Genomic DNA, 10,050 nt, shown 5'->3' with positions numbered 1-10,050 from the left:
CTGGGCACCCCTCGCCGGCTTGAACTATGAGAGCCAGGGTTTCCGGTGTGATTCCTTCCAGTAGACAGATTGCAATCTTCTCCCGCTCCCACCCCTTCCCTTCCCCAGGCTCGGGCGGCCCCCGAGTCCCTCCACCGCCCCTTCCCTCCCCCGCCCGGGAGATGCTACGACTCCAGCGCTTCGCCATTCATCAACCGGTTCACACCGGCAGCGGCCGCCGCGGGGTGACGTCCGCGGGAGGGGGGTGGGCCTCCGCCCCCGCTCGTCGGCGAGCTGCCAGGGGCCCCCGGCCGCGATTGGTGGCCGGGAGTGCGCACGTCGCACCGGCTATAAAAGGGAGGGCTTGTGACGCAAGGGCGCCTCGCCGCGCGTATTGGCTCCCTCTACTGCGGGCCGGCTGGGCTACGCGCTCTTCTCGGAGCCGCTCACTGCATGGTAGAGTCTGGTGCCCCCGCCGCCGCCTGCAAAGCCGCCGCCGCCCCGCGACGACCACCGGTACCCCCTGCCCTGCAGCCGCCGCCACCGCCGCCCCCTGTGTCGCCGCCGCCTCGGGACCGGCTGTATGATTAGGCCACAATCTTCAATGAGTAAACATATTCCTGTGAGTATCCGTCGCTCCGCCGCCTCTGGGGCCGGGGCTCCACGACCGGCCCCCCCATCCCCACCGTCGCCTTTGTTCCGAGCCCGGCGTCCGCTCCCCACCGCCCCGGCACGCAGTTCCGGTGGGTCCCTGGCTGGAGCCGGCCGGACTACGACCCCGTGGCCGGACGGTGGGGCTGGCTGCGGGGACGCGGACGCTGGGGTCCACCGCGTTGCGGGTTGGCGGTTGAATGCCGGAGGCACCGGCTTCCTCATCCCTGCCGAGCCGGGGGCGACGGGGGCACTGCGGCCGGGCCTGAGCGGCGGGTGGGGACGGTTTCGGCCACCGCAGCAGGCCGGGCGGGGCGGCACAAAAGCCGCTTTGTGACCGCCGCCTCCGCCCTTAGCCCTCCGGTCTGGCGCGCTTGTCCGGGGCCCGGCGGGCTCCGCGGCGTCCCGAGGCCCCTTTGTTTGGCCGAAAGAGAGCGGCCCGCCTGGGAAGCGGGAGACGTGGCCCGGGGTGGGGCAAGGGCTGCGCGTGTCACTGCGGAGCCGGATACGGGGAGGGCGCGGCGGCGGGGTCGCCACCGAACCCGGGCCGGCGTGGGGTAGGCGGGGCGGCCGGCGAGGCTGGTAACGGTCTCGGCAGGGAGGTCTCCGGGCTCGGGGGCCGGCGCGGGACAGGAGCCCGGTGCAGCCACCCCTGTGCTCCGCGGCCCGGCCCGGCGCCTCAGACAAAATGGCCTCGGCGTCCGCGCCTGACTGAAGGCGCGGCGCGAACCCGTGATTGCGGCGCGGAGAGGGGGCGCCGCGGGCGGGCCCCGGCGCGCACCGCCGCGTGCGCGGAACTGCGGCCCTCGGGGGCTTTCCGCGAGCCTACAGCCTTGGCGGGGGCTAGAGCGAGGCTCTGCTAGGTGAGGAGATCGACTCCCTGCCCCGCCCTGCGCCCTCAGTCTCCACCTGGTAATTCGAGCTGTTCCGGATTTAACGCCCCACTTCGGGCTCTGGATAATGGGAACAAGTCGAGTCTTGTCCTTTCTCAGGGGCAAGTCGGTGGAGAAATGGTCTGGGTCTGAGCACCTTGGAAACTGCCAGGACTGCTGTTGCACTGAAGCGAAGGAGTCCACGACCGGGCACCAGTATGCACTTTCCCTGCCAATCTCTGGGGCCCTGGATGGCGCCTTTTAATCGGGGACTGTTTAGAACTGTTCCTGAAATCCTTGGTGTAATGTGTTGTTGCCTGCTTTTGGCTTGTGGCAACAGTAGCCAGCCAGAGCCAGAATTCTGAGGTTTATCTTCTGTCCGTGGAAGCCTTCTACGATTCCAAGAGTATTAAGTTGTTATTTGCACTGTAGTTGGAACCGTCTACCTGCTTGGGATCCAGATTCTGAGGCAATTCTTCCTGTTTCTCTTTTTATATGAATTTCGTTGGATGGCAGTAAATCAGTTGAAGACCAAAAAGCTAGGTCATTCCCAAGAGTAAAGCAGCATTTTACGTATGCTGTATACCAAATACATTACTTAAGGTATAGGAGATCTGGAACAAACTTTTCAACGACCTATTGGACAGAGTGGTTATACGGATTAATTGCTCTGACTCTGCAGTCTGACGAATTTAAGCTTCTGCGCAGAGATTGCTTTGCCCAGACCTCCCTCCCACCCCCGCCCGATGTATATTACGGTGATTATATAGAATGATAGGTGGGAAAGGGAAGAAATGCCTTGGTATATCCGAGCTGCCTATTGTGGATAGTTTTTCCTGTGGCAAGGAAATTGATAGGGAATGTATTGGGCAGAACAGGTGTTAAGTAGTTGTGGTCACTGCTCTTTTGGTGAAAGTTCCCCCCCAGCCACTGGATGGCTCCACTAAGTGAATTATTTCTGTTGCTTTCTCTGCTTCCTGATGAACTTACTTATATGAAGAGATACGGCCAAACTCAGCTTTAACAGGAATTTTAGCTGTTAAATGTGGAAGTTGTATTGTGAAATACTGTCTTTTTCATACATGTGCTTTCAATTGAAAAAAGATGGTATCTGCATATCAGAATGCTAAGCCACGAGTCATTGCACTTAACAGCTTTACAAATGACTTCTTTAATTCATTGTATATCGTGGAAAAGCTGCCAGAATTCACTTTTTTTTATTCTAAGGAAGTAATATTTAGTATCTGAGGCAAAAGTATAGCTGAAATTATTTTCCAGATTATTGCTGTATTTGTTCACTGTAGTAGAGCCAAGCTTACTTAATGGTAGTAACTAATGTTTTAACCCAGGTAGCAAATACATGAAGGAATACTCTCTGAGGGTTCCTTTGAACAGATTTGGAATAATGAAAGTCCTCTTTCTTCTGGGACAATCTTGTAAGAAGTGACTCCTGAGGCTAGTTCCTTTGTTTTGGCAGAAAAATGAACTAGGGTTTTGACTTGCTGTTTTTCACTGATCTGCTAGATCTCCATATGAATTCTTCAAAATGTAACAAAATTATTCTAGAAACTATAACTAATATGGTTCAAAATGCTATTTAAAGGTGCAAAATGGAAATAACAGTTTGAATTTAATTTTAAGCTTTTGAAATGCTTAAATATAAACTGGGGGGAATCTTTGGTTAAAAGATTTTATTTGGTAATTTTCCCTTGAGAATACATAGAAAGTGTTTGGGGGCAGTGACTGGCACTTGGTACTCTTGTTAACTGATCAGTTTTTTGTATTCCTCTCTTTACTACTTAGCACTCAGAGTCTTTTTTTTTTTCTACTTTATGAATGTTCATTCTTGTATTTCATATAACAAGTTGATTAACTTCCAGAGACTCAGATAAGGAAAATCTGTTAAAAGAGAATTGTAAATTGATAGGTTGTTGGATAAAAAGATAGTGCATGTGGAAGCATTTTGAAAACCAGTTACTTTTCTTTCTCTTAAAAACATTGGTTGAAGGGTGCCTGGCTGGCTCAGTTGGTAGAGCCTATGACTCAACCTTGGGGTTAGTTAGATTCCAGCCCCAAGCTGGATGTAAAGATTATTTTAAAAATAATTTTTTTTAAAAGAACATATTAGTTGAGATTTTGGAGGAGTAAGTAAATTATGCAAGGACTAACAGCTTCCAGAGTTTTCCTGAAGTTTACAATATGTAAAAATAATTTATTAGCTGGAAAAAACAATATAAAAAGTTGTAAGTTTTATAACATTGTAAAGCCACTAACTATTTAAAATAAAATGGGAGAGTATGTGCAAGTGATATTGTCTAAATGTAACAGTGGTGTTCTTTGAGGGGTCTCTGTATTAGATCAGTAATTTCAATTTAAAGTAATCTACCTGAGAATGCTTGTTTTATGGTTTTTTATTTAATTTGTAATCATCCCTGTTATTTTTGTGGTTTAAATAAAAGTTTAAAAGGTGGGTTGGGCCCAAATTTGAAAGGATAGTCGTGAACTTAAATACTACAAAACCATAATATGTTCCTTTGAATTGGAAAACAACTTTTTTCTTCTCTCTCTTTTTTTCTTTTAAACAGCAGTTCTGTGGTGTTCTTGGTCACACATTTATGGAGTTTCTGAAGGGCAGTGGAGATTACTGCCAGGCACAGCACGACCTCTATGCAGACAAGTGAACTGTAGAAATTCATTACTACTCCACCAAGAAGCCCCCATAAAGAGTGGTTAACCTGGACACAGAAGTGTTGAATTGAAATCCACAGAGCATTTTACAAGAGTTCTGACCTGGATGGGGTAAACCTCAGTGCACTTCCTTTCTATTGCCTCAGTATTACTGGATTGAAGAATTGCTGCTTCTTATTAGGAGGTTCATTTCATTTCCCATTACTCCCAACTTCATACTCAAAGCACTGAGAATTTCAAGTGGAGTATATTGAAGTAGACTCAGTTTCTTTGCGTCATTTCTGTATTCAATTTTTTAAATTCTTTCATAACCCTATTGAGTGTTTTTTAACTAAATTAACATGGCTCGAATGAACCGCCCAGCTCCTGTGGAAGTCACATACAAGAACATGAGATTTCTTATTACACACAATCCAACCAATGCGACCTTAAACAAATTTATAGAGGTAAGGTTTGATACTTTCTAATGTCTTAAACTGATTGCAGTTTAATGGTGGGGCTTTTTATCAATCAAAATAAATAGGTGGTTTAGAGAAATTTTGGTTGGTATGTCTGCCGTTCAATTTCCAGAAATGAAATACCAGTTTCCTCTTCTTTAGGTTACAGGAAAATTATTTTGTACATTTCAGAAAGAGCATGTACTTGAATTAGTTTGCATTTATAAGATCATCTAGTTGTTCATGCCTCACAGTTTGCTTATTTAAATCTATATGAGGGCGGATTCTCACAAGAAATTTATAGAAGGGAGGCTGCCACTTAAAGATAGTTCATATATCTGCTTAGTCTAATGACTAATACTGTAACCAAAGTTAGTTAATGTCTTGGACCCTATTTAATGCTTAGAAGCCAATTTTTGGCTACTAATTATAATTAGTAATAATGGATTATGAGTCTTAAAGCTTGTAGTTTTAAATAGTGTGAGGTTTTTTACACTGTACTTATAGGATTTTAGAGTCTTTGGATATACTTTTAAGGTTTTAAATTACAGTGTGTACTGCCAGTGAGCAAAAGTTTAAGGAGTTAATGTAATCAAGTCAGATTACTTGTAGTCATGAGTGATTCCTTTGGGTTCTATTTACCTTTGTCTCTGAATTGCTTCTCTCCTCTTGTTCTTCATCTCCATCCAGCTGGTGTTGCCATGACTATAAACACCTTCCATGTATGAAGGGCCACATGATTTTTTTTTTAACTAAATTTATTAAAAATATGTGATGTTTAATATTCTCCCTTTGTGCTATGCTAGTGTTGTCATTTAAAACAGGATTTCACTTCCCAGAGTTGAGTTGTAAATGTGGGTGGTGTGGAATGAATGAATGAAAGCAAGATTTACTTTCCTGTTAAGCATACATAGGTTATACCGTTTGTTCCGTGATTTTCTGTTAACTAGCAATACCTTTGCAACAATTGGTGAGCAATAGTATCATGGTCATAAAGACTTCATTAAGTATTTTTTATGTATGTGTTATCCAGGAACTTAAGAAGTATGGCGTTACAACTATAGTAAGAGTATGTGAAGCAACTTACGACACTACTCTTGTGGAGAAAGAAGGCATCCATGTTCTTGTAAGTGTTTAATAGTTCCTGTGTGTTTGATACTGTGCTACAAAATGACCAACTTCAAAAAGCTTGATTTTTTTTTAAGTTATTACGGAAGTATACAGCATCTTAATTTCTAAATAAAGATGAAAGCTAAGCAACGCTTTGAAGTAATGGGATCTTTATAAAGATTCAGCATTTATTTGCATTTCATTGACAGTGGGGTTTCATAAAAGACATGTTTAAGCATATTAAAATGCTTGAGTGTTAGAAACTTAGAATTATTAGTTGGCATTTATATTAAAAAATCTAAAACATTTATTCTTTTGACTTAGGATTGGCCTTTTGATGATGGTGCACCACCATCTAACCAGATTGTTGATGACTGGTTAAGTCTTGTAAAAATTAAGTTTCGTGAACAACCTGGTTGTTGTATTGCTGTTCATTGTGTTGCAGGCCTTGGGAGGTAAGAGAATTTTTTAAGTCCATTTAATGGTATTGGTCTTGATTCTAGTAAAAACTTGATTTTGAGTCCAAGAAAGATTCAGTTACCACCTTGTGAGTCAATTTGCTTTGTTAGGTTACATATTAAATTAAGTTTAAAAGTAGGTAAATGTAGGGGCACCTCAGTGACTCAGTGGGTTAAGGCCTCTGCCTTCAGCTCGGGTCATGATCTCAGGGTTCTGGAATCAAACCCCGCTTCGGGCTCTCTGCTCCTCAGGGAGCCTGTTTCCCCCTCTCTCTCTGCCTACTTGTGATCTCTGTCAGTCAAATAAATAAATAAAATCTTCAAAAAAAAAAAAGGGGGGGGGGAAGAAAGAAAAAAAGTAGGTGAATGTAATAGAATAATATCTTCCAGTATAGCTGGAGCTAACAAATGCTGTAGTTGTAAATTATACTTGTCTCTGTGGGCACAATTACATACAGAATTAATTGTGCGAGCTTATATCAGTGATATCGGTGATACTGGAATCATTGTCCACGCTCATTAGGAAAAAGAATTATGAATCATTTCTAAGGTGCTTTGAGTTGCATATGGTGTACTTTTGATAGCATTCCTAATCCTGGAGATCCCAGTTCACTGGGAACTCATTACCCAGTAATGCCCAAATATTCATATCCAGATTTGTAACTCACTGTTACTGCCCTCCATCCCACCACCAGGAAAAAAAGTTCTTTTCTAGAGGGTAAAAATAAAATGAGCATTGGCCCTGGGGGTTTGGTATGCAACTGTGTCACAATCTCATTGATAATAAACAAAAAAGGAAGCAAATATTTCCAGAAGATCTTTAGGAAAAGGAGTTCATAAAAAAAAAATTTTTTTAAAAAATTTTTTTTAAATACTGTTCCTTGCTTGGATTCAGAAAAAATTATCTGCATTTATCAAGATTTACCCCCTTAACTTTTTTTAAGATTGCCCTCAAATTATACAAGTCTTAGTTTTCAGACTTACTTGTAACAATGAAGGACATAGTTTATTTTTGGTTCTAGGTAAAGTCTGGGTTTGGTAGGAAAATGCTGATGCTTTATTAATTTTTAAAAAAGAAGTCAACATTTACTCTAAGGTATTAATTACATAGGGAAGGTGGTGAATAATAGTACTTTTGGGTTAAGGGATGAATGTTTGAGTGATTGAATTTTCCAGGATTGATTTATCAAAATTCTTACCCTAATAGAGCTCCAGTGCTTGTTGCCCTAGCATTAATTGAAGGTGGAATGAAATATGAAGATGCAGTACAGTTCATAAGACAGTAAGTATATAATGAATTTTCTTTTCACTTCTTCTTTATCAGTGGGTTTTATTACTACAAAAACAGTTTTTCCCCACAGCCCATCTAACCATTATATTCAAGATAGTATTAAAACCAGGAAATAGGATCTTATTTACACTCCTTGTAAATGCTCATATTACAGAGATTCTAATTATTTTAGAATCTTGTCATGTAAGTGGATCTCATATAAGTGGATATATAAATTTCACTATTATAACCAGAACACTTAAGATTTAGGACTTTGTAGTACCCTTTTTCCATTTACACATGTATGTCTATCTATAAATTAGTCATTAAGGCGCAGCATAAAAATCAAAAAGATAAATTGCCATAAAGAGGTAGTTGTCTATAGCATAGTAAACAGTAATATGGAGGGAGTATGCTTTAGTAAAATTCACCTTTTGTTTTTCTTCATGTAGAAAGCGGCGTGGAGCTTTTAACAGCAAGCAACTTTTGTATTTGGAGAAGTATCGTCCTAAAATGCGGCTGCGCTTCAAAGACTCCAATGGTCATAGAAACAACTGTTGCATTCAATAAAAGATCAGGGGTGCCTGATGTCATTGGCCTTCGAAGTGGAATTTGAAACAGGACCTAATTTGTCATACATAGTTGCCAATATGTTGGCTTGGTGATTAAGTCTAAAGAAGCTTCCATAGGAGTATTGGAAAGCAGTTTTATCAGGCCACAAGTTTGACGGAATTGCAGCCTCTGTGTTTGGGTTACTATCAACCTATTTGGACAGTTTGCAAAAGATTCTTGCTTTACAGCATTTAAAATGTGCTTACCACTTGTACCAATTGACCTTTCCTGAAATCATGCAGTATTGAGTTATGTCTTTAAATTTATTCCCATGCCAGAATCTTATCAATATATAAGAAATTTAGAAAGATTAGGTGCCAAAATATCCAGCACAATACTTGTTGTATATTTTTAGTATCGTACAGAACTAAAATCCCAGGAACTATGAACACTCTGGACCTTATGTGGTTTATTCCTTCAGTCATTTCAAACATAGAAATTAGGGCCTATATGGTTATTTGCCTGCTCACTTTATGTTTACATCTCCCACATTCATACCAATATACATCAGGTTTGCTCAACTTCTTTTTTTCTTTTTTTTTTTTTTAAACCAGTCTTACAAGGATTATTTCATGTCTTTCTACAAATTTCATTTTGCTCTGTTATGGAAAACCTCCATTTTGAAAATCTATGTTGTACAGAAGCACATGTCTTTAATGTCTCCAGACAAAAAAGCCTTACAGTTAATTTTAATGTTTGCACGTTGGGGTGCAACTTACAGGGAGGGCCTGAAAAAAGAACGGGAGGGGGCTATTAAGTATTTTTAGTAAAATGTTGCCTTTGTCTTGTGCAGAACATGTAGAATATGCTCTTTAATTTAGTAAATATTTTTTTAAAAGGTAGAGATGCTTTGTTATTGTAGCTAAAACAATTCTTAATCAAAATTTCTGAAATTCTTGTAATTTTTTTTCTTATCTGAAGTTGTTTATCAACATATTTTTGTTTGAAGTGTGATTTTTTTTTTCTTTTCCCAACCTCTCTTGCAAAAAAAAAAAAAAAAAGTGGGTTTCTGCTAATGAATTGAGCAGACATCTAATATTTTATATGCCTTTTGAGCTGTGTAACTTAATATTTGGATACTTGATAATTTGTTTTATTATGTAATTGATAAATGGTGATGTGTATTAATGTTAGTTCAACCATATATTTATACTGTCTGGGAATGTGTGGTTGTAGTTCTGTGGGAGAAATAATTTGTCAGTGTTCACCAGCTTGTAAAAATCTAGTGCGAGAGCTTAAACATCTAAATAAATAATGAAATGCATTTATCATCATTGAAATTGTTTGGCTTAAAGTTAACTGGTTTTGTAAAAAATAATATAAATGAATTAGGCTTTACTTAGTGCCATTTGAAGTATGTCCTCTTTTTTTTTTTTTTTAACAAATGAAGGATTAAATGAAGTTGACATTTAGTAACTTTTTGATCGACACAATTTGTTACAGTCATGAGAACTGCTTAACATTAAAAGTACTTTCCATTATAGATTTTCCTTTTTAAAGGTTTAAATAATTTCAAGCCTGTGTACTATGCTGTAATTGAGAAACTAGAGGAAGGCCTTAATTTGAAGCTCAGTTCCACCAAATAATAACTTGTTTTGAGCAACTTCTGAGCCCGTTTTCTCATCATTTGCAAATAATGGATGCCTTTACAGGTTTTGATATTGGAACATAATATTTGGCACATGAAGGTTTAATAAATTTTAAATTTCTTTCAGTAATCTAAGTGCTTCCTTTGCATAGCTCATGTTAATCTAAAAGGGACAGATGTCCTTGTCTGATTTAACAGTTTTAATAGTTAAAACTGAGTAAGATTTTTTTTAAAAAATAGTACTCCACATTGTATTTTTAAAAAGATTTTGCTTCCATTTCTGCCAGTTTAGCACTTAATATACACTATTCTTAAAACTTAGAGCCAAGGCAAAAGCAATAAGGAGGTCCCTGGGGACCCTTAGTTCTTTAAATCTTTCATGTTT

At 40.7% G+C, this 10,050-nt stretch overlaps 2 protein-coding genes across 3 annotated transcripts; both read left to right on the top strand.

Moving 5' to 3' along the window:
• The first annotated feature begins 259 nt into the window (after positions 1-259).
• Positions 260-4,183, top strand: LOC132017942 (uncharacterized). The gene is made up of 2 exons (XM_059400189.1): positions 260-601; positions 4,088-4,183. The coding sequence occupies exons 1-2, from the start codon at positions 563-565 to the stop codon at positions 4,181-4,183; spliced, it is 135 nt and encodes a 44-aa protein (XP_059256172.1). The 5' UTR covers positions 260-562.
• A 345-nt stretch (positions 4,184-4,528) lies between these two features.
• On the top strand, positions 4,529-9,795 carry PTP4A1 (protein tyrosine phosphatase 4A1). 2 transcript variants are annotated; one of them, XM_059400188.1, is made up of 5 exons: positions 4,529-4,636; positions 5,661-5,753; positions 6,062-6,192; positions 7,403-7,477; positions 7,922-9,795. In XM_059400188.1, the coding sequence occupies exons 1-5, from the start codon at positions 4,532-4,534 to the stop codon at positions 8,079-8,081; spliced, it is 564 nt and encodes a 187-aa protein (XP_059256171.1). In that variant the 5' UTR covers positions 4,529-4,531; the 3' UTR covers positions 8,082-9,795. The 2 variants fall into 2 exon arrangements, with proteins under 2 accessions (XP_059256171.1, XP_059256170.1); XM_059400187.1 differs by having other exon boundaries at positions 7,918-9,795.
• Positions 9,796-10,050: the final 255 nt, after the last annotated feature.

This window comes from Mustela nigripes, chromosome 5 (assembly GCF_022355385.1).
Source record: "Mustela nigripes isolate SB6536 chromosome 5, MUSNIG.SB6536, whole genome shotgun sequence".
Taxonomy (NCBI): Eukaryota; Metazoa; Chordata; class Mammalia; order Carnivora; family Mustelidae; genus Mustela; species Mustela nigripes.
Note: the sequence above shows the minus strand (reverse complement) of the source record. Positions and strands in the feature narration are given on the sequence as shown.

Coding starts and splice junctions, on each gene's coding strand:
- LOC132017942 (XM_059400189.1), top strand. CDS start 563: ATGATTAGGCCACAATCTTCAATGAGTAAACATATTCCT. Junction 602..4,087: donor CAATGAGTAAACATATTCCT/GTGAGTATCCGT, acceptor TCTTTTAAACAG/CAGTTCTGTGGTGTTCTTGG.
- PTP4A1 (XM_059400188.1), top strand. CDS start 4,532: ATGGCTCGAATGAACCGCCCAGCTCCTGTGGAAGTCACATACAAGAAC. Junction 5,754..6,061: donor AAGAAGGCATCCATGTTCTT/GTAAGTGTTTAA, acceptor CTTTTGACTTAG/GATTGGCCTTTTGATGATGG. Junction 6,193..7,402: donor TGTGTTGCAGGCCTTGGGAG/GTAAGAGAATTT, acceptor TTACCCTAATAG/AGCTCCAGTGCTTGTTGCCC.